Raw genomic sequence first — 24,777 nt, 5'->3', positions numbered from 1 at the left:
TTCAAGGGAAACACCATCTTCCATTTCTATCCAGTCACATATTAAACCTGCAATAAGAGAATGCCAATGTCTTCTTCAGCCATCACCATATAAGTCACCTTCATGGGATTTCATCCTTCCTCGGGATTCTCCTCCCTTCTTGCTTATGGTCATTATTTAACCACCTGCAATTTAACCCCAACTTCCCTTAATTCTACCGAAAGCAGCTACTTCACTTAACCTCATTTCATCCTTAAAATGGCTTTTAAAAGTCCTCTGAACAATGGACTATAGTTAATAGTACAATTACGAAAATATTCTTTCATGATTTTAAACAAATGTACCACACTAACGTGAGGTGCTAAGATAGTACATGGGAACTCTATATTTTATGCATTTTTCTGTAAACTTAAAACTTATTTAATTAAAAAAAAAATCCTCAATCCATGATTTTACAGGTATATGGAAAAGTCCAAGCTGTATACTTTAAGATTTGCACACTTGACTACTTGCTTTGCCTTAATAAAAAAGTTGTTTTAAAAGCCATCACCCAATTTGGAACACCCAATGAAATGTTATGCCCCATTTGAAAGCTAGGAGACAGATTTATCAATATAGAAAGCTGTCTATAATACTATCTTGACTTAGCAAAGGGGAGAAAGATAGGTTTGTAAACTAGCATGCAAGCAAAGTATATTCACATGTACATAGAAAAATGTTTGGAAGGATGGTCTTGGAATTTCCAGTTTTTTTTTTTCGCATTCTTATACTTCACTTTTTTTAAATGAACATGTAATACTTTTATAATCAAGAAAAACAGTATAGGTATTTCTGTTTGAAGGAAAAGAGGTCACCACCAAAACTTACAAGAAAATTTCTTTTAAACAAGTTCAACAGTCCTTCCATATTGTGGTTGTTTAAAAAAGAAAAGAAATTTAAAATATTGAGTGGGATATAGCTGAAAAAAAATTGGCTATGATTTGATTAATTGGTTGAGTGATGAATTCATGGAAATTTATAATATTCACTCTAGTTTTATAAATTTGAAATAATAAACTGAATGAGGAAATATTCAAGTCTTTCCTTAATTGTCATCCATTCGACCTCCTAGCACTCTCTTCTTTCCCTCAATGCACAGCTCCCATAATTGTGGCCATTAGTCTTCTCCAAATGGCCCTCCTTGGAAATCTCACTTCTTGCTGTTTCAAACTTTTAATTCTTCTGTCAGTCTCTTTCCAGAGTTCTAGACCTACCCTGCTCACCTGATACCTGAAAACTGAACAGGTACAGAATCAAATGCAGTACCATCTCTACCCTGCACCAAGCTTCTCTTCTTGCCGACTCCTACTTGTCTATGAATGGCACCATCGCACAATTCTGTAAAATGCATCTTACCAGAGTTCTTGTTCTCCTTAACTTAGTTACCAACTATGTCTCAAAAATGTACCTCTCAAAATTCATCCCCTCTTTCCATTTCTGCTACAACCACCCTAACTGAAAATCATTACGCTATAGCTACATTTTACAATCACTAACTTGTGCCCCTACCTTCAGTTTCCCCTGACTCCCAATTGTTTCTTATTCATTTCTTTATCTTCAGTGCCTGGTACAATGCTTGGTATACAGTAGGTGTTCAATAAATGTTTGGGGCATGAAAACCTCATAGCACTTATTTCACCCTTGCAGATAGTTGTGAACTAGTGTACCCTCCTCACTTGCTCTTTCATGCCCTTGAGAGCAGACACAATTTTACTTGTTTGGCATTCTGTTTCAGCTAGTTATGTAAGTCTGTTTTTGATCTTGGTAATTTAAGCAGCAGATTTAAATGCGATTATGTATGTACATATAGGAGTTGTCTAAAACCAACCAACTCTAGGAATCCCTAGAGTATATAATGATAGTGGCTAAATGTACAAATTTTTAAAATGTTTTTGCATGAGGAAGAACAAAGAAATGCCATTACTGCAGGGTGTTGAAAATAGATGGTAATTAATATTTTAAAATTTTAACTTATGTGTGAGACTAAAGCAAAAAAATCTTTATTTGGTACAAAATTTATATTTTGACCAGTGCATTTCCTAATATAACTTATGCAGACAGCTTAACTGAACACTGTAAGTACATGGAACCTTGAGTAGGACATGAGATTTTGTTGGTTTATCCAAAGCAATGCCCCGATAAATTCCAGAATGATTTGAACAGTGAATAAAAAAGTATTTGCAAAGTCCCCTTCGGGCAATGGTGAGAAAGGGAGAAAATTCAACTTCCCCAAGTTGAATTCTTGATATTCTCGCAAGCAGTGGGGACAACCAAAGCTATAGGCTGAGCCCCTAATCTTGGGGTTTGTTCATATGAAACATAACCCCACAAAGGATAGGTCAAGCCTACTTAAAATTAGGCCTGAGAGTCACCCCCAAGAGAACCTTTTTTGTTGCTCAGATGTGGCCTCTCTCTCAGCCAACACAACAAGCAACTCACAAACCTCCCCCTGTCTATGTGGGACATGACTCCCAGGAGTGTGGACCTTCCTGGCAACATGGGACAGAAATCCTAGAATGAGATGAGACTCAGCATCAAGGGATTGAGAAAATCTTCTCGACCAAAAGGGGGAAGAGTGAAATGAGACAAAATAAAGTGTCAATGGCTGAGAGATTCCAAACAGAGTCGAGAGGTTATCCTGGAGGTTATGCTTACGCATTAAATAGATATCACCTTGTTAGTCAAGAGGTAATGGAGAGGCTAGGGGGAACTGCCTGAAAATGTACAGCTGTGCTCCAGTAGCCATGTTTCTTGAAGATGACTGTATAATGATATTGCTTTCACAATGTGACTGTGATTGTGAAAACCTTGTGTCTGATGCTCCTTTTATCTACCTATCAACAGACAAAACATATGGAATAAAAACAGGTAATAGGAGAAACAAATGTTAAAATAAATTTAGATTGATATGCTAGTGATCAATGAAAGGGAGGGGTAAGGGGTATGGTATGTATGAATTTTTTTCTGTTATCTTTTTACTTCTTTTTCTGAATTAATGCAAATGTTCTAAGAAATGATGATGATAAATATGCAACTAACTATGTGATGATATTGTGAATTACTGATTATATATGTAGGACGGAATGATCAAAAGTTAAGAATGTTTATGTTTGGTGTTATATATTTTTAAAAATTTAAAAATTAAAAATAAATTAAAACAAACAAACAAAAACAACCAACCCTCCTTTCCCACCCCAATGGTACAACACCAAATACGTCACCCAATAATTACCTTTTGGATAGATGGTGTTACTACACCACCTGCCATCTTCTAGGCATCAACTTAAAAGTCATTTTTATTCTCATTGTACCCATATCTATGCTCACAGAACTTCTAAAATCTGCCATGACATATTTATATATGTGATTATTCTATATAAACACAGCCTCCCACCCCACCCCCAGATTCATCAGGGCAAGACTGCTGGAGTTCTTCTCTAGGGGGAAGCCACATGAAGAGAATCTGGAGGAAAAATAGAAAGGATGAATTGAGTCGCTACACTACATCGAATAAGGGGTAAATCTCCACCCACAGAGGACTAAATCTAAGAATCATGGGTTAACAACCATCCATTAAATAAACCTATCTGGCGATTTAAGTATACTTCTAATTTTTACTTCTTAAAAAGGAAAGGGGGCAGGGGGCATTTGTGGTAAGGGATCAGTCTTTTAGAAAACATTACTGGTGTTAAAACCTTTCTGAAACTGATTTTACTAACAATTCCTTACATGGCTTTAGACATCTAAATTTCAACCTAATATTAATTCTGTTCCTGACAGTGCAATCTGAATTGGCCATACAAAGAAGTCACTCAGACCTAGAACTTAAACTTTATCTAACAGCTGTTTTCCAATATCATGGGACTTTTAAAGTAAAACGGCATTTCTGTGTTTTATTAATTCTCTCAAGAAGTGAACCCATTTACTCAGTTCTTTAATCACAACACCTCCAAGTCTACCCCAGCAAAAGCTTTGATATGCAGTGCTAATACTGCCCTGCTAGAAAAGAACAGGCAGGAAAGAGAAAGGCACTAAGATGGGAATACAGTCAGAGAAAGGCTAGCTACCACATAGCACAACCTCAAGACTTCCCAAAATGACCACTCTACCCACTTTTAAACTTTATTTCACCTGTTTTGGGAAGGTACACAATTTGATCTATTCCCACAGATAGCCAGTCCAGGATACTAGTTATATAACTCAGTCAGCCTTCAGCTAATTTACCAGCCAGAGCACCCAAATATGTTTATGTAGCTGACTTTCATGTCAGATGACTTTCAGAAAATTAAAGCAGTCTCTCACCCATAAAAAGTCAATGATCCTACAGTATTTCATTTTCTGCTTCTTCATACAAACAAATGGAACAATACCTAATTTCAGTTCAAACTCGTTTCCCTTTTATTAAGGTCCAAGTTACCATGACATGGTTTGGTTCTCAATAAAGGAAAACTTGTTTGAATAAGGTAATATGTTATCAATAATATTTCCAGGCGACAGTTTACAATCAAGTAGCAACACCAATAAATCCTTGGCAAGCCCATCTGTAAGAGAAAACATAAAGAATTAGCCAGGGAGGAATAAAGAAAAGGCAGAAATCTTACTATGAATAACCTCCTTTAGAGCTACAGTCCAGGATAGAGAAAAATCACTGCCCCTTAGCAGACTTTTTTGTTCTTACTTAATCCTTCCTACAGTCAACACACAGGGGCCTAGCTCTGTAGTTTTTTTTAAACATTTAGACTTATTAAGGTAGTCTTTACCAATCAGAAAAGCATTGGGAAACTGAAGCTGCACCCACCACCCACCACCACCATCCTTTTTAAAAAAAGAAATAGAATGTTACTGCAGCTAGAATATATCCTCTTTATCAGAGACGGTTTGGACCCCTTGGAATAATACTTGCCAGAATTAAAACTAAGCCCAAAAGTATAGATGACCTCTTAAGTGCCCATTATGTACCACAGGCAAGAGCTTCAAAAACATAACTAGGAAATTCTGCATTCTGAACACCAAGTTTTGTCCAAGTACTCACAGAAAACTTTAATAATACATGCAGAAAAAAACCTCTCCATTTATTACAAAGGTAAGGTGACTGCAGTAAGGTGATAGTGGTGGGGTGGACAAAGACAAAATGAAAAAAACTGCTCCACAGCAAGCTTTAAAAATTTAAGGCATTTTCTGCTGTTTGTCTAACACAATTAGACAATGCAGGGATTCTTTGAGTTCTGAGGTTTTTAAAAATAAATGTATAACAGACTACTGAGTCGTTGCAAGAAGGAATGAAGTTGTGAGGCATGCATCTAGGTAAATGAACTTTAAGGGCAGTATGCTGAATAAAATATCAGAAACAAAAAGACAAATATTATCATACCTTCTAACTATAATATACAAACAGAGAACTGAAGTTGAGAGCATGGGTTATCAGGTTGGGGCCTACTATAAAGTTCCTAGACTGTAAGCTCTTATAGCAGTCACATATAGTTAGGAGTTGTAACAGTTATTTCTAAATTCTGAGATACTGAGCTATTTGTATAGAACCTGGTTTTCCCTGACACTTCGGGCATTTATGTGATACCTGAAACTCAGTCAGAGCACTGAAGCTAAGAATGTCAGTATTACCCCATTCAGCAACTGTCAAAAAAGCTTGAAAAGTGATCAGACTATGTCTAGAGATATAAACGAAGATGCTCTGGATAGGACTAAGATAAATCAGAATACCGGGTAAAGGATGATATGGCCCAAATGGGCATAGCACATTTTCTGATTTAACTGGTATGGTTAGTTTATCTGAACACCATAGTTAATATAGAATCTTGAATAGGGCATGAGATCTTGTCGGTTGTACAGGTTAATGTGATGCCTGATTTATCCCAGAGTAATTTGGGCAGAGAATAATAAAGTATTTGCAAAGTCCCCTTGGGGGTCCAGGGAGATAGGAGGAAATATTTAACTTTCCTCTGGGGAACTCCTGATATTCTCACAAGCACTGAGGACAATAAATATAATACGCTGAGATCTTAATCTTGGGACTTGCCCCAATGAAGCGTATTTCTGCAAAGGAAAAGCTAAGCCTACTTATAATTATGCCTAAGAGTTACCTCCAGAGAACCTCTTTTGTTGCTTAGATGTGGCCTTTCTCTCTAAGCCAACTTGGCAGGTGAACTCACTGCCCACTCCCCTACATGGAACATGACTCCCAGGGATGTAAATCTCCTTGGCAACATGGGACCAGACTCCAGGGGACGAGCTGGGACCCTGGCATCATGGGAGTAAGAAAACCTTCTTGATCAAAAGAAATGAGACAAAGTCTCAATGGCTGAGAGATTTCAAACAGAGTCAAGAGGTTATCCTGGAGATTATTCTTATACATTATATACATGATCCCTTTTTAGTTTATAGTGTATTGGAGTGGCTAGAGGCAAGTACCTGAAACTGCTGAACTGTGTTCTAGTAGCCTGATTCTTGAAGAAGACTGTATAATTATAAAGCTTGTACAATGTGACTGCATGATTGTGATAACCCTGCGTCTGATGCTCCTTTTATCCAGGGCATGGATACATGAGTTAAGAAAAAAAAAAGATAAATAAATAAATAAATAATAGGGGGAGATACAGGGCAAAAAGTGAGTAGTTTGAAATACTGTGGATCAATGAGAGGGAGGGGTATGGGATGTATGAGTTCTTTTTTCTTCTTTTAATTTCTCTTTCAGGAGTGATGCAAATGCTCTAAAAATGATCATGGCAAAAAATACACAACTATATGATGATATTGTGAGCCACTGGTATAATATGGTTAGACTGTATGTGTGTGGATATTTCTCAATAAAAATATTTTTAATAAATAAATGTTATCAACAGGTATTCATTAATGATATCCTAACAAGGCTCATTGGTTCATCTTGTAAGGGATCTGGTATTAGGTCCTTAAATAATTTTGGACCCACTTTTCTTGAAACCTTATAGTTTAGCTCTACCTTTTCAAAAGAAAACTTTCTTTTACTCTTAAGAAATGAATCCTCTATTTAAGCCTCATTATTTTTCCTCATTAACTTTTGAAGAATAGGAGTATGACCTTAGTAAATGCATCATTAACTGCCTGCACAGGAAGCACAGCACGTGAGCAAGGGAAATGGACTCTGGTGCCAGACTGCCTGGGTTCAAATGCAAGTTCCACCACTAAGCTATAATGAACTTGAACAAATTGCCTCAGCTTCCTCATAAGTAAAGTGGGAGTAATGATAATGGTAACTACTTCACAGGACCATTGTGAGAATTAAATGAGTTAATATATAAACTATATAATTGTTTGCTGAATAAAATAAGAATATGAGCTACTGCTTATACATTTTCTGTCTTACAAAAGATTTTTTTGTATCCTACTTACTACCTGTCCTAGTCAGTAGAACTGTTTCCATTAACTAATTTATCTTTCCATAGAAAACAAGGTATCAAATAAGTTTTTATCCTCCAGTAGCAGACATTTACTGGACTATTAAAATTTTTTCTTCATGCATGTCTTTATTACTCATCTACCCATACACAGGATACTGGACTATTAAATTTTAAATTAGGCACACAAAAACAACAACATCAAATCAATATAACCTTGACGTTAAAAAAATAAGTAAGTATAAAAAGCATGCATAATGAACACCTCATATACAGTGGGGTAGGTTAACGGATTGGAAATAGGAAAAGGTATACAACTCTAGTTGAAATGAGTCATTTCTTGGGGTGGCAGGGAGAGAGAGGAACCTTAAAAAACAGGGTAAAATAATAAAATACGGGTATGGGTACATGGGTTCATTATATTATTCTCTATGCTATTCTTTTTTTATACTGTTATTTTTTAATGCTATTCTTTATAGTTGAAAAAAAGTTTTTTTTTAATTAAGGGAGCATTTATTTGTCTTTACACCAATAGGAGGACAACTACAACAACAAAATGACAATTCAAGCTCCTTAAATTTATCATCACTGGCATGTTATCTTTATACTCATGAATACCATTTCTAACAAGGATATAAAAAGGTCCTTCTCTATCTGAGAGTGCAGAAATGTCTCCCACCCACCATGCCTCGATTCCTCTCCTGCCTTATTCAGTGGCATGTCCCTGGTTCTGCTTGCTTACCCATGGGAGTTTACACTTTGTCAAGGCCCAGTTCCTCTGGAGTGGAGATTCCCAATTCATTTAAAGTTGGTCTAAGTTCCTGGATGACATAGGGGTAGATTTCCTTATGAGGTCCTGCTTTGTCCTGATGGCAAAGAGGATATTCACATTTAGCTCTCTAAAAAGCTATCTCTATTAAGAAAATGAACTTGAAAATGCTTTAATCACATATGCAGAGGCTAGAAGCATAGAATCAATACAGGTCACCTGCTGTTAACACATTGTTCAATAAAAAGGACAATTTAGGCACTAATTACAGTAGGTTTTTAAGACACCTTAAGAATAACTAAGACTATTAGACTAAATCCAGAAAAACATTTTAAAGCTTTGAATTACTGGAAAAGAAGGTGGTGATGACAGAATTTTGTGAAGGTAATTAAACATACACAGCAGGCAACAAGAATAATTAAATTAACACAGGAAAAGTTTTTTAATTTGCCTCCAATTTGAGACCCTAACTGGATTAACTAAGGTGCTGAATGGATTGACAGCCTACAGAACCCTTAATTACCTCCCATTGTAGATAATGTCACACTTTCCTCCTCACAGACTTTGAATTTATTTCCCATGCTATGGTTTTTCATGGAGAACTGCACTTAGAGAGGCTTGATGACTACCCACCATAACATATAATTATACCTGTATTGTTGCAGGGTTCCTCATGGGTAACTATTAAAAATACAAATGGATTAAGAAAGTGTAAAGCTGCTATTCTTTTGCCTTTAACAAATTCTAGGTCTTCTTAACTGTACTTCTAAAAATTAAAATTCTTATTTTGAATGTAATGTATCTATTCATTACAGAAAAATCAAGAACTACAATCAAACTAGGGGAAAGGGAAATGGTATACATACTCCTACATTTTCATATATACATACACATTTATTTTAATAAAATGGTGTGGTCATACCACAAAAAACTGTTTTATAACTTTCTTCATGAAATATACCAAGAATTTTTTTTTTAAATATAATTGAGCTTTAGTGTCAGATGGATCTTTATGAGGCTCCCTATTTTTTTTTAATAGTAATAGTTAAAAAAAATTTTTTTTTTTAAATATAAGAACAAACAAACTGAGGCTCCCTTTTTAATACATTTTTTGTTTGCTGCATGGTAGGGGTCACATTTCATTTTTTTTCTATGTGACAGTCCCATTATTACAGCACCATTTGTTGATTTCCTTTCTTTTTTTTTTAAGTGTATAGGCCCAGAACTGAATCCAGGTCTTCTGCATGGCAGGTGAGAATTCTACCAGTGAACTACCCTTGCACTACCAACCATGAATATTTTTAATATCAAATACCTTTCTACAACATTAATAGCTGTATAGTAATAAACTGTTTTGGGAAGTCCCATTTTTTTTTTTTTTTTAACATGGGCAGGCACTGGGAATCGAACTTGGGCCCTCTGGCATGGCAGGCAAGCATTCTTGCCTGCTGAGCCACCATGGCCCGGGAAGTCCCATTTTAACAAAGAACTAACATTTAATTTCTTTTATATCATAATGCCACAAAAATGAATAGCCTTGTAATTAAGCCTTTATACACCCATAATTATTTGCTTAGGATAAATTCTCAAATGGTATTGCTGAGCAGAAGGATATTATGCATAATTTTAAAGGCCTTTGATAAATCCTTCCAAACTGTCCTCCAGAAAATTTGTAATTGCAATGTACATCCCTATTCTAGTGTTTAACAAATTCAAAAGATATAGAATATGCTGATATCTAATCAACAGCCCACCCACTTTTGGAATAACTTTAATACCGTTATTTCACTGACCTTAACAACCTCTAGGATGCGTACTGCACTAGCAAAATCATTTAACCGTCTGCATGCCCGCAAAGCAGCATCAATGATTTTGGGTTCTGGAACCAGATCATAGCCCACAAGCGTGTTCATCCCTGTCAGATTAAAAAGAAGGACCATGTCAACCTGGAATATCCTCACTTAAACTACAATTTAGTTAGCTACACTTGTACTAGATCATGAACATGTGATCTTATCTTGCTTGGGTCTCTATTCCCTTATCTATAAGAGAATCTGCCTTTAGCAATAATTGTGGAAAGAACTACACAGAAGCATGCAAATGAAGAAAAAACCTGAGTTTTCTTAAATGCAAACACTATTTTCATAACAATTAACTGATTTCTTTTCATACAAGAGGATAATTTTCAATTCATGTCTTTAACTCTTAGTACAATGTATATATATACTTTGGTGCTTTAAAACAGAATCAATTAGAAAATAATCCAAAATAACCAGATAAATGGTTAAGGAGAGTCAATGAAATCCAAACGAAGACATTAAGGAAATATTACAGAGAAACAATGCAGACTCATAAACATTCAACCAGAAAATGACTGGGCATGATTACATTCAACTCTGCACAAAATGATATATAAAATTTAAGATTCTTTTAATGGGAACACAGAATTGCTGTTCTTCCCATTACTTCTACTTGAGATTATTCAATAAGAATTTCCCTGGTTGCAGCAAAACAGTCATTATATTTCCTGCAGAGAAGTTTGCAGCACATAGGTTTCTTGCCTTTACTTATTTTTAAATATTGAAACAAAGGAAAACAGTGAATACAATGCTAGGATATAGTCACAGAGACTGAATTCTTAATCTGAGATAAATTATTCTACACTTAAAATTAGCGACTAGTTACTAATGTTACTTACCTATGTTAAGTATATATCTGCAATTAAAAAAAAAGTTTACTACACGGGACACACTTATTCAAGGCAATACAAATCATAACAGAGAATTAAAATGACAAACAAAAAACTCAAATTATTACCCAGAAAGGAAGAGAACCAAATAACCACTTTTGAAAATTATCCAAAAGGTGCAAAACTGTTAACTCTTGTTCATCATGACATATCATTATAGTAGCAGTTCTCAATCAGGGATGACTCTGTCTCCTAGGGAACTTGTGGCAATGCCTGGAAACACTTTTGATTGTCTCAACTATGGGGGGTTGGGTGTTACTGGCATCTAGTGGGATCTAGCCAAGGATGCTGTTAAACATTCTACGACTGCTCAGGACAGCGCCCCCTCTCCCTGTAACAAAGAATTATCTGGCCCAAAATGTCAGTTAGTGCTGGCTTTAAAACCCTACTTCATAGGAAATATTGGGGAAGCTATAAACTTTCCTAACTGAAAGTTGCTTGACAGTAACCAGTTTACATACTGTATGTTATCAAAATAGTTGCTATCAACCAAGTAGCAAAAGACTACGTAGAAGTACCTATTTCCACACCAAAATAGACAAATATACCTATGTTCTAATTACCTTTACGCAATTCCCAGGCATCAATATCTGGCTTGTTGAAGTATGTCACCCAGCGAGCATCAAACTCCTCATCTGTCTCATGGGACCCATGGGAGTAGCAGCGAACCGACTGGACAGCTATTATGGAGAAAGGGCAACAACTTCAATGTAAAAGATAGTACTTGGCATATCTTGTCTAATGTGCTAAGTTTTTAATCAACTATATATGTTGTGGCAGGAAAATTATTCAGCAGGCTAAATGAAATAAACTTTATGAACTGATATGGAAAGATAACTTAAAAATTACACAAAGAAAAGCAAATAAAACAAATAATGTTTATGACCTTTTTCCCTAGCTGGAAATTATTAAAAATGATTCACTTTGGGAGGAGGGTCTTTAAAAAAAATTATTAGCAGTGGTTATATTTGGGGGGAAAACTTGATTTCTTTATATATTTCCCGTTTGACTTTTTACAATAAGCTGTGTATTAATTCACAATTAAAAATGTCTATTCCAGTTAAAGAAATTTATAACATATACTTTCTAATTTATATATTTTCACTTAGCATAATGTTTTTTTCAAATTATTATCATTTTAAATTAACAAAGTTGTAGATTTACAGAAAAGTCCTGTAAAAAATATAGCATTCCCATATACCCCTCTATTGTTGACACTCTGCATTAGTGTGGTACCTTAGTTACAAATCTACAAAAGTAGATTACAGCAGTACTATTAACTGTAGTCCAGTTTACCTTAGGTGTACTTTTCCTCATATACCATCCCTGTATTAGTGTCTTACACTTGCTATAGTTCATGAAAGAATATTCTTACACGTGTACTATCAACTCCAGTCCTTCATTCATAGCAGGGTTCACTGTGTTACACAGTCCCATGTTTTATCTTCCAACTTCCATTTCTAGTAACCTCCATGACCCACACGATCCATTTCAACCACCTAAGGTAAACTGGACTACAGTTAATAGTACTGCTATAATCTACTTTTGTAGATTTGTAACTAAGGTACCACACTAATGCAAAGTGTCAACAATAGAGGGGTATATGGGAATGCTATATTTTTTACAGGACTTTTCTGTAAATCTACAACTTTGTTAATTTAAAATGATAATAATTTGAAAAAAACATTATGCTAAGTGAAAATATATAAATTAGAAAGTATATGTTATAAATTTCTTTAACTGGAATAGACATTTTTAATTGTGAATTAATACACAGCTTATTGTAAAAAGTCAAATGGGAAATATATAAAGAAATCTTTGCTGTTAATTACACTCACAATAATGTGCTACCACCACCACCATTTCCAAGCTCTTACAATCAATCTAAATTCATTGTGGTTTTGATACCCATTTTACTAATGGCTAATGATGCTGAGCATCTTTTCAAGTACTTATAGGCTATTTGTACAACTTCTTCGGAGAAATGTCTATTCAAGTCATTTGTCCATTTTTTTCCATGACTGATATGTATTATTTTATTTAAATAGTTTCAGTTTTAATTCTGTACTAAATTTTTTTTTTTGCATGGGGAGGCACTGGGAATTGAACCCAGGTCTCCAGCATGGCAGCAAGAATTCTGCCTGCTGAGCCACCGTGGCCCACCCTAGATTTTTTTCAAGATTTTAAATTCTTTATTCTTTAACGCAGTACATTAATTTTTTCATTATACAGCTGTGCATTTATCATCACAATTGACTCCCCCCCACCTTTTTTGTGAAAAATAACATATATACAAAAAAGCAATAAATTTCAAAGCACAGAGCAATAATTAGTTGTAGAACAGATTTCACAATTTGGTAGAGGTTACAATTTCACAACTTTAGGTTTTACTTCTAGCTGCACTCAGATAGTGGAGACTAAAACAATATCAATATAATGATTCAGAAATCATACTCATTTGTTAAACCCTTACTTCTCTATATAACTCCACCATCACCTTTGATCTTTCTCCCATTCTTTAGGGATGTTTGGGCTATGCCCATTTCAGCTTTCTCATATTGGAAGGGGTTGTCAATAATATGGGAAAGGGGGATGGAACTAGTTAATATTCTGGAGAGGTTGGCCCCTTTGTATTTTTTATTTATTTTTAATATGTACTTTCTTGATATTAAAAAAAATATTATGCTTTTCATTATATTATATAAATATTTTAAAATTTCACATCACTAGGTAATTTTAGAAACTGTTTTTATCAAATCACAGTTCAATTCCCACAAATTCTGATAAATCCCCACATGCTCTCTGACCTACACCCACTTAAAAAGTGTTTTATAAGATTTCTAAGAAAAGAAAAGTTTAAATATAACATTATTAGGAAAGCAAGACACACAACTATTTTCATGTTTTTTTCTTATCCTTCGCATTCTGCTTCCAATCAGAATACCCTTTGTGGTACTGTTAGCCTTCATTTTTTTCTTTCTGACTCTCCACGGATGCTGAATTAGGAGCTGGGAAATCAGGATTCCTTCTAAGCAATCTCAAACAGGAAGGTGGGGCAGAAAATTTCACCTTTGGCTCTCAGGAGGCAGCAAAGCTTAATGGTCACCGATACCCCTAGACTCTTCACTTTCCCATCATTTGGTCTTGGGAAAATTATCCCAAGCTTCAGTTTCCTTAACTGTAAAATGGGGATACCACTACCGTAGCAGATTTTTTTTTTCCATGAACATAGAAAATTTTTTAATTAAAAAAAAATATTACAAGAAACAAACATTCCAGCACATACACTCAGCAATTCACAATATCATCACAGTTGCATATTCATCATCATGATCATTTCCCAGAACATTAGCATCAATTCAGAAAAAGAAATAAAAAGACAACAGAAAAATATAACAAACAGAAAAAAAAAAAATTTTACAGGCCACACCCCTTACTGATCCCTTTCATTGATCACTAGCATTTCAAACTAAATCTATTTTAACATGTTATCCCTATTATTTATTTTTATTTCATATGTTCCTCCCATCTGTTGACAAGGTAGATAAAAGGAGCATCAGACACAAGGTTTTCACAATCACACAGTCACATTGTGAAAGCTATATCATTAGACAATCATCATCAAGAAACATGGCTACTGGAACACAGCTCTACATTTTTAGGCAGTTCCCTCCAGCCTGTCCATTACATCTTGCATAACAAGGTGATATCTACTTAATGCATAAGAATAACCTCCAGGATAATTTCTCGACCCTGTTTGGAATCTCTCAGCCATTGACACTTTGTCTCATTTCACTCTTCCCCCTTTTGGTCGAGAAGGTTTTCTCAGTCCCTTGATGCTGGGTCTCAGCTCATTCTAGAGTTTTACTCAATTCCTTGATGCTGAATCTCAACTCATTCTGGGATTTCTGTCCCATGCTGCCAGGAAGATCCACACCCCTGGTAGTCATGTCCCACGTAGACAGGGGGAGGGTGGTGAGTCTGCTTGCTGTATTGGCTGGGAGAGAGAGGCCACATCTGAGCAACAAAAGAGGTTCTCTTGGGGGTGACTCTTAGGCTTAATTTTAAGTAGGCTTGACCTATCCCCTGTGGGGTTAAGTTTCATATGAACAAACCCCAAGACTGGGGGCTCAGCCTATAGCTTTGGTTGTCCACATCGCTTGTGAGAATATCAAGAATTCAACTTGGGGAAGCTGAGTTTTCCCCCATTCTCACCATTCCCTGACGGGGACTTTGCAAATACTTTTCCACTCACTGATAAATCACTCTTGGATTCATCAGGGCATCACCTGGACAAACCAACAAAATCTCATGTCCTACACAAAGTTCCATGTACTTAAGGTGTTCAATCAACTATCTACATAAGTTATATTAGGAGATGCACTAGTCAAAGTATAGATTTGTACCAAATAAACATTTTTTGCTTTAGTCTCACACATTAGTTGAAATTTTAAAATATTAAGTACCATCTATTTTCAGCACACTGCAGTAATGACATTCTTTTGTTCTTCCTCACGCAAAAACATTTTTAAAATTTGTACATTTAGTCACTATCATTATACACTCTAGGCATTCCTATATTACACCATCTCAATCTTTATCATCTATCTTTCTTTGTGATTTCATTTATGCCCCAGCCCTCCTCCCTCTATCATTCTCATATGCAGCTTCACTCAGTGTTTTAACATAATTGTATTACAGTTAGGTAATATTGTGCTGTCCATTTCTGAGTTTTTATATTCAGTCCTGTTGCACAATCTGTATCCCTTCAGCTCCAATTACCCAATATCTTACCCTATTTCTACCTCCTGATGGTCTCTGTTACCAAGGAAATATTCCAAGTTTATTCACTAATGTCAGTTCATATCAGTGAGACCATACAGTATTCGTCCTTTTGTTTCTGGCTAATCACACAGCATAATGTCCTTAAGGTCCATTCATGTTGATACATACTTCATAACTTTGTTCTGTCTTAAAGCTGCATAATATTCCATCTTATGTAAATGTCACAGTTTGTTTAGCCAACTGTCTGTTGATGGACATTGTGGCTGTTTCCAACTCTTGTAATTGTTAATAATGCTGCTATAAACATTGGTGTGTAAATGTCCATTTGTGTCCTTCGCCTCGTGTCCTTTGATTAGAGACAGCATACAGATGGGTCCTGTTTTTTAATCCATTCTGCCAGACTATGTCTTTTGATTGGAGAGTTTAATCCATTAACATTCAGTGTTATTACTGCATGGGTAGTACTTTCTTCTACTATTTTGCCTTCTGGATTTTATATGTCATATCTAATTTTCCTTCTTTTTACCTTTACTCATAGTCTTCCTTTCTACACTCTTCTCCACACCTCTCTCTTCTGTCTTTGTATCTGTCTCTAGTGTTCCCTTTAGTATTTCTTGCAGAGCTGGTCTCTTGGTCACAAATTCTCTCAGTGACTTTTTGTCTGAAAATGTTTTAATTTCTCCCTCATTTTTGAAGGACAATTTTGCTGGATATAGAATTCTAGGTTGGAAGTTTTTCTCTTTTAATAATTTAAATATATTATCCCACTGTCTTCTCGCCTCCATGGTTTCTGCTGAGAGATCTGCGCATAGTCTTATTGGGCTTCCCTTGTATGTGATGGATTGTTTTTCTCTTGCTGCTTTCAAGATCCTCTCTTTCTCTTTGACCTCTGACATTCTAACTAGTAAGTGTCTTGAAGAATGCCTATTTGGATCTATTCTCTTTTGGGTGCACTGCACTTCTTGGATCTGTAATTTTAGGTCTTTCATAAGAGTTGGGAAATTTTCAGTGATAATTTCCTCCATTAGTTTCTCTCCTCCTTTTCCCTTCTCTTCTCCTTCTGGGACACCCACAACACGTATATTCATGCGTTTCATATTGTCCTTCAATTCCCTGAGTCCCTGCTCACATTTTTCAATTTTTTCCCCTACAGTTTCTGTTTCTTGTCGGATTTCAGATGTTCTGTCCTCCAGTTCAGAAATCCTATGTTCTGTCTCTCGAAATCTACCATTGTAGGTTTCCATTGTTTTTTTCATCTCTTCTACTGTGTCTTTCATTCCCATAAGTTCTGTGATTTGTTTTTTCAGACTTTCAGTTTCCTCTTTTTGTTCTTTCCTTGCCTTCTTTATATCCTCCCTCAATTCATTGATTTGGTTTTTGATGAGGTTTTCCATGTCTGTTTGTACATTCTGAATGAATTGTTTCAGCTTCTGTATGTCATTTGAATTGTTGGTTTGTTCGTTCGACTGGGCCATATCTTCAATTTTCCTAGTGTGATTTGTTATTTTTTGCTGGCATCTAGGCATTTAATTACCTTAATTAGTTTATTCTGGAGATTGCTTTCACTTCTTTTATCTAGGGTTTTCTTGCTAGATGAATTTGTTGTCTATCTGTTCTTTGACATTCTGTTCAGCTTTATCTGGACCTTTAACTTAAGTTTTGTTTAACAGAGGAGAATTTTTCAGTTCTTGCTTTATTGTTTCTTGCCCTGCTTGTGTGGTGCCTTCCCCCCATACACACACTTAGGAGGGTCTACTTAGATATTATAGACTCCAGCCAGATTTTCCCAGACCAAACTGGCCTCCTATCAGGAGGAAAGAGTCACCTGCATCGGTTTTCCCTGAGGGTGAGACCCAGCAGGTTGAAAGACTTTCCTGTGAAGTCTCTGGGCTGTTTTTCTTATCCTGCCCTGTGTGTGGTGCTTGTCTGACTGCAGGTCCCACCAGCATAAAATGATGCAGTACCTTTAACTTTGGCAGACTCTCCCTGCTGGGGGCATGGTGGAGACAGAGGAGAGGTTGTAGGCTGGTTTTAATGGCTTCAAATTACCAAGTCCTGGTGTCTGAATTCCTTGATGGAGGGATTCCACCTGGGGGGGGGGGGCTTCACCCCTTCCCTGGGGAAGGCACAAGCTCCAGATAAGCCCCCAAAAAAGCTCACTTCTGTCTATGCCTGGGGCAGTTGCAGCCTGAAAAGTCCTGCCACTGTATCCAGAGGCAGTCAAGCCTTTGTAGATACACAGCCACAAAAACCTCTGTTTCCTTCTTTCCCCCTCCCCCCCTTTTTCGGTCAGTCCTGCCCCCTTGGTGCTGGGGCAAAAATGAGCAACCTCTGCTTTGATCAGGTTCACCTAAGCTGGGGGCCTATTTTTAATAGTCAGAATTTGTTAATTAGTTTCACAATTGGCGTTTGATTGTGCCCAGTCCCTGCTGCTGGTAAAGTCCTTTCCTTTCCCCTCTGGGAAGCGGCCTGTGGGGGAGGGGCGCTGGCCGCCGCAGCTTTGGGAACTCACGGTTCTGGGGGAGCTCACAGCCGGTCCAGCTGGTCCAGACTGGGGTATGCTGTGTGTCTGGTCACTATCGTGGCTCCGGGAGTTGTTCTGTACTGTTTCTGGTAGCTTTGTTTTGTCTTCTGTGAAAAAGAGGACCAGCAACTGCAGATCCAATTAAGGAGATCAATAATTCACCTTCAAGATCTGATTACTATTCCTCCTGGAGTTCTACATTACAAACTGGTTGTGTTTTCAAAAATCCTTTATAAAAACAAGGGGTATACTAAGCATTCATTGGGAATACACATTTTTTCCAGGAGGGAAGAAAGACTCTCCCACATGGTTTAAATTACATTCCTAACTCTAGTAATGGGAAGAGCAAGATCTATTCTCTTAGCTATGGCTATGGCCCCACAAACCAGCCCCACCTAAGTGCAGCATTTTCTATAGCAAGCTATTTTGGAAAACAATACCCAAGGCTTTTATACAGTCTGAAGATTCCAGAGTAGGAAAAGGGAAACAATTGTGAAAAACAGGAACAAGTTGGAGGAGCTGACCACTGCAAGGGCCTCAATCTAAAAAGCTATTTCTAACAGTGCTTTTTAGCATTCACTTAACTCTATTTAAAGAAAAAAACAAAAACAAAGCTAATAAACTCAGAAAAACTAAGGGTGTCAATCCATTGGTTTTAAATTTAGTTAAATCAAATGGCCTTCCATTTAATAACTAATCAGCTTAGACACAAAGAATGGATATTTGGAAGAAAGCCAATAATAATGGGGAGTGCACATTAAAACAGGTTCCAAGGCGGGGTTATTAAGGTACTTGCCTTAAGAGTAGTCTGTGGCCCATATTTTCACACTTCAACCTCTGTGCGAGACCAAAGGGAGAGATGTTTATTTGGTACAAAATTTATATTCTGGGTAACACAGTATCTAATTTAACTTGTACAGTCAGTTTATTTGAACACCATAATTACACAGAATCTTGAATAAGGAGTGAGGTCTTGTTGGTTTGTACAGGTTAGTGTGATGCCCCGATATATCCCCGATAAAAAAAATATTTGCAAGGTCACCTTGGGTTTCTGGAAAGAAAGAAGGAAATATTAAACTTTCCCATTTGGAGAATTCCTGATATTCTCAAAGCAGAGGGAATAACCAATTCAACAGGCTAAACGTTCACTCTTGGGGCCCACCCCTATGCTTATTCCTACAAAAGACAGGCTAAGCCTACTGGTAATTACTGCCCATGAGTCACCCCAGGAGAGCCTCTTTTGGTTGCTCTGGTGGTCTGCTCTGCTTTGGTGGCCTCTCTCTCTAAGCCAACTTGGTAGGTGAACTCATCACTGTCCCCACTACACAGGACATGACTCCCAGGGGTGTAAATCTTCTTGGGAACGTGGGACCTGACTCCCTGGGATGACTGGGACCCAGCATCATGAGAATGAGAAAGCCTTCTTGACCAAAAGAGGGAAGAGAGAAATGAGACAAAACAAAGTATCAGTGGCTGAGAGATTTCAAACACGACTGGGAGATTATCCTGAGGCTATTTTTAAGCATTATATAGATATCTAAAGGGAAGTACCTGAAACTGTTGAACTATGTTCCAGTAGCTCTACTTCTTGAAGAGAAGCAGAAGGACTATATAGCTTTTACAATGTGACTGTGTTGTTGTGAAAACCTTGTGGCTAATACTCCTTTTATCCAGGGTATGGACAGATGAGTAAAAGGATAATAAATAATAGGGGGAGAGAAAGGGTAAAAATTGGGTAGATTGAAATATTGTGGTCAATGAGAGGGGGGTAAAGCTATGGGCTTTATGAGTTCTTTTTTCCTCTTTTTATTTCTTTTTTCTACGTAAGGCAAATATTCTAAAAAATGATCATGGGGATGAATACACAGCTATGTGATATTGTGAGCCACTGATTATATAATATGGTTGGACTGTACGTGTATGGATATTTTTCAATAAATATAAAGAAACAAGCAAACAAAAAAAAATACCAATAGCAGCTTGTGGACTGCAGGGGACCAAATGGTAGGGAACTCAGAGATGTGAGAGTGGAGCAGAAAAGAAGATTGGGAAGTGGTAAAAAGTGCTGCCTAAATTCAGCTCTGCTCCAAGAATGGGAAAGAGAAAACTCCTCTCACCCTTCCTGCTCTTAGGATAAGGATTGTATAGGTTTTCAAGGGTTGACTAGAGAATGTAAACATTATTTAAAATATCATAATTATCTAATTCCACAGTTATTGGAAAACAACGCTATTTCAAGTTGGAGACCTCTTCATCCACCAACAGGGAATTTGGATTGCTACTTTACCCCAGGAAATTTGAGGCCTCTCAGGTCAACCCCTCCAGAGCTCTTTCAAGTACTCTCATTTGACTTTGGACAGCCTCATCCAAGAACCTTAATCCTTTTTTACTTTTAATTACGTAAAACCTCTTTGGTACCACAGTGTTAACAAACACCAACCTATAATACACAAAAATGAAATGTACTATAATAAAACAAACATGTTTTAAGCATTTTTATGTGTTGGGCAAGGTGCTAAGGATTACATTATCTCATTCAAACCTCACAACTACCAAGTACTATCCCAATTTTTGATATAAGGTAACTGAGGTTTAAGAAAGTTAAGTAGCATGCCTTAGGTCACACAGCTAGAAGGTAGCTGATACCACTTGCAACCAATACTGCCTCCTTGTGGCTAAGATTCATGTGTATGGGACTAACAGCTAAAATACAGCTTTTTGTTTAACAATGATAGCCAGAGTGGGGGAAAAAAATGCCTAGGAGATAAACCACTGCGCTCACATTTACTAAAGTCTGTCAAAAATCTGTACTGTTTTCCCAACCTGCCATGAAATGGAATAATTCTTCTGAAGAAATAAGAAACCTCCCCCAAATCTATATGTCTGAATTATTCACTACTTTAGCAATTAGAGAAGGAAAGAAACAAACAAAAAATCCGGCAAACATCAGGATGGGTCAAGCCTACATACAGCTGAGGAAAAAAATGGTTTCACCACTACTAAAGGAGTCAGTTTCACAAGGTGGGCTTCAGTTTCCCCCTCAGAAAATAAGATGGTCGCCATGATCTCTCAAGTGCACCCGACTTAAGGTTCTATGATAAATTATAGAAGATAAGGTCTGAACTGAATGAAGTGAGGCATATTCCTTAGGTTCTGAAGTGCTAGCTAAAGTACCCAAATAGCCAAGGGACAGCTACTAATTTTATTTGAATTTCTGGGTTCCTATACTTAAATTTTATAATGTAGCATATATACCAACATTAACCAAGGTCAAAGTGCAGTTACTGTAATTAAAAGTTCAGTTTTGCAAGGGATTCTTGGTTAAGTGAAGACTTCATTGAGTCACATATTTTCCCTGAGAAGTATGCATCTTTTCCAACAAAATATTGTTAGGCATTATGTTTTTGAGGAATGAATTTAAGATGAGTATGTGGAAATGTTATTTAATATCATACCATACTAGAAATCTGACGACCTCCAGCAGATTTAAAATCCCAACTTTTGTTATAACTTTTTAAAAGATTGTGAAATTACAAAAATGCACATAAATCAAGTTCTAATGTACTGTACGATGGGTAAGGCCATCCATTGTACCATTTATTTCTCTAATTCTCAGGTGTGGTTTTGGCAGTGCAGGTACTCGGTAACATTAACAAATGCAATAAAAAGTAAATATACGAAGAAGAAAAAAAGTATAGTGCTGGACACAAACTCCCGGAACACATATAAGAGGAAGGTAAAAATAAGAGATAATAATTAGCAGCACGACTCATGCTCCAACAATCAGGCAATTGGGAAAAAAATCTTAAGAAAAAAATGAAGCTTCCGCATATTTGTAGAACCCAGTATCCCTGGGTTGGTGGTTCCTGATTTTCCAAACAGCGATATTCTTAACGCCTATTAATATTCAGACTCTTTCCCCAAATCTCCCGAAACGACCACACACGTCAGACTATTTTAAACATGGTAGAATTAGAACATGGAACAGCAGTTTCATAAAATGACAGAATGGGCTGTGGAAATGACATACAAAACGCGAATCGATAAAGAAATGTCTGATTAAAACAAACAAACCCAAACGAGTATATTGTGTTCCACATGGAAGCATATTGTGTTCCCGGAAGACACTAAGGGCGACGGTGCCGGGGTCCCCGCCACCACCCTAAGCGGCGCGCCCAGCGGCTCAATGTCACCTTTGCCCGGGCTCAGCAGGCCGACGGCTGCTACTCTTAGCCAGGTGGGCGCGGGGTTAGCGGCAGGGCACGAGCCCGGCCAGGGAACAGAAGAGGTGCAGTGGGCGCAGAAGGATCGGCAGTGCGCGGCAGCACTGTGCCCCTCCTTGGAAGCAGCAGGACGTCCGCACCTGATCCACCCACGGTACCCGCTCAGGAAATGGAGCTAAGGGAGGCCCTGGGGCCGCGACCCCCAGTCTTTCACAACTCCAGGCAGCGGCGAGGAAGGCCTGAGGTCACTGGGTTCCGCCACCAACCTGAAGGGTAGGGGCTAGGCCACCGGAGGGAGCCTGCCTTTGAATGGCGGTAGGGGGCCCAGGTCACTGCAAGGACACGCGGGCGCGGGCAGTGGCAGACAAGGGCCTTACCCGCGGCGGAGCCATGAGCCGGGGATGGGTGCAGAAGGCCACGAGGGCCGGCCCGAGTAGCTGCGGCTACAGCGCAGCGGCGGAAAGCAGCGCCTAGCATGACGGCGATGGCGGCGCGCAAGGCCAAGGTTGAAGAGAAGCCGGGTATGAGCGCGCGGGCAGCTCGGGAACTCACGGGGGCCGGACTCACGCAGCGACGTACGGCGGGCGGAGCGCGCGGACCCGCCCACTGCGGCGCTCGTGCCTCTGCAGGAGGGGGCACCACGCGGCCGTGGGCGGGCTACGGCGGCGCGCTGAGGACAAACCATCTTGGTGCCCCGCCTTTCCTGTTTCTGGTCACGAGACCTGCAGCGGCCTTCGTGGAGCGAGGGTTGGAAGGAAAGGAAAGCAAGAACCAGCAGTATAGTCTATCGGTGGTTCTTGTCGGGCTCAGACGGTTACTTCATAACCCAAAATGGGAACGATAGCAACGACAGATTATAATAAGAATAACTTCCTTGCATACCTTTAGGAGAATAAATAGGAAAAGATTGTTACAGGTAAGCAGCCTTACTAGTAACTTACCTCACAAACCAGCAAGCCTTAAAAAAGGAAACCAACTACTTCACTTTACAGATAAGGAAAACAAGTTTATAAATTATTCTTCGACAGTCCAGGCTCTTTCCGCCACATCCCAGATTTCGGGGATTTCCACCTGGATGTTTTTGGCCAAACACCTGTCTCTAGTTCTCTGCAGAAGGGCTTTGGATCTACAGCAGACAGCTCTGAAATGGGGTCATCAAGTTAGAAGTTTCTTAACATCCAATCCATCCTCAATAGGATGACTTAGAGCTCTTGTGCAGGTGGTAGTAACACCTTTCTCAGGCGTGAAATATTTCCCTGCTACCCAAAAACTGACTCATTGGTTGTTTTAGTTTGCTAAAGCTGACAAAATGCAATATGCCAAAAATGGTTGGCTTTTATAATGAGGGTTTATTAACTTACAAGTTTACAGTTCTGAGGCCATGAAAATGTCCAAATCAAGGCATCAATAGGTGTTGCTTTCTCCCCAAAGACCAGACTGGTCACTGGCGGTATGGGACTCCTCTGTCACATGGCCAGTACATGACTAGCTCTGCTGGTCCTTCTCCCCTAGGTTTCCTTACTTTCAGCTTCTGGCTGTTTCTCTCTCAGTTTCTCTCTTTTAGCTCCTCTCTTTTATCCTCTTATAAAGGACTCCAGTAAGGGGTTTACCTTAAATGTGGTGGGTTATTTCTCATCTTCAAAATGATCCTACTCACAATGAGTCCACACCCATAGGAATAGATTAGCTTTAAGAATATGATCTTTTCTGGGGTCCATAAAATTTCAAACCATCACACAGGTCTTACTGGTCTTGGTATCCCTCATTCTCTCCAGACTCCCTGGGAAAAGAAAGGATGGAGGTTTAGGCCCCTTTTCTTGGGGAGTCAGCTACTGCCCTTCTGTTTTCCCTTCCTGGCGATATGGCTTTAAAAGGATTAAAAAGCTTTTCTTTTCAGAGAATCTGCCCTCACCCCTCTCTGTGCTGGTTTGAAAGTACCCCAGAAAAACCACTTATTAATCCTGATCCAATCTTGTGCGAGCAGCCGTTTTCTTTTAATCCTGATTCAATACTGTAGGTTGGAAACTTTGATTGAATTATCTCCACAGCGATGTGGCATGCCCAATTGTGGGTGTGTCCTTTTGATTAGACTGAGATGTGACCCTACCCATTCCAGGTGCATCTTGATTAGTTTACTGGAATCCTTTAAAAGAAGAAACATTTTGGAGAAAGCCGGAAAGGACGGAAGCTTCAGAGCTGGCAGAAAGAGCAGATGTAGATGCTTAGAGAGTAGTCGCTTCAGAGAACAGCGGCAAGGATATTTGGAGATGCTTGGAGCCCAGCACACATTGCCATGAGATGTTATGCAAACCAGAACCTGG

The 24,777-nt window shown here is 38.1% G+C and overlaps 1 protein-coding gene across 1 annotated transcript; it reads right to left on the bottom strand.

Moving 5' to 3' along the window:
• Positions 1-4,392: 4,392 nt before the first annotated feature.
• Positions 4,393-23,023, bottom strand: COX5A (cytochrome c oxidase subunit 5A). Its single transcript, XM_077123777.1, has 5 exons — positions 22,834-23,023; positions 11,488-11,604; positions 9,969-10,090; positions 8,149-8,272; positions 4,393-4,559 (listed from the first exon to the last, which is right to left on the bottom strand). Exons 1-4 carry the CDS (start codon positions 22,931-22,933, stop codon positions 8,159-8,161), a joined length of 453 nt encoding a protein of 150 aa, XP_076979892.1. The 5' UTR covers positions 22,934-23,023; the 3' UTR covers positions 4,393-4,559; positions 8,149-8,158.
• Positions 23,024-24,777: the final 1,754 nt, after the last annotated feature.

Source organism: Tamandua tetradactyla, chromosome 12 (assembly GCF_023851605.1).
Source record: "Tamandua tetradactyla isolate mTamTet1 chromosome 12, mTamTet1.pri, whole genome shotgun sequence".
Taxonomy (NCBI): Eukaryota; Metazoa; Chordata; class Mammalia; order Pilosa; family Myrmecophagidae; genus Tamandua; species Tamandua tetradactyla.
This window is presented reverse-complemented; position numbering and strand designations above follow the sequence as displayed.

What these genes read in the sequence shown, in the direction of transcription:
- COX5A (XM_077123777.1), bottom strand. Translation starts at nt 22,933, where the DNA reads ATGCTAGGCGCTGCTTTCCGCCGCTGCGCTGTAGCCGCAGCTACTCGG. An exon ending in GGCTCATGGCTCCGCCGCGG is followed by an intron (nt 11,605 to 22,833) that starts GTAAGGCCCTTG and finishes TCTCCATAATAG; the next exon opens with CTGTCCAGTCGGTTCGCTGC. An exon ending in GCATCCTAGAGGTTGTTAAG is followed by an intron (nt 8,273 to 9,968) that starts GTCAGTGAAATA and finishes CTTTGCCATCAG; the next exon opens with GACAAAGCAGGACCTCATAA.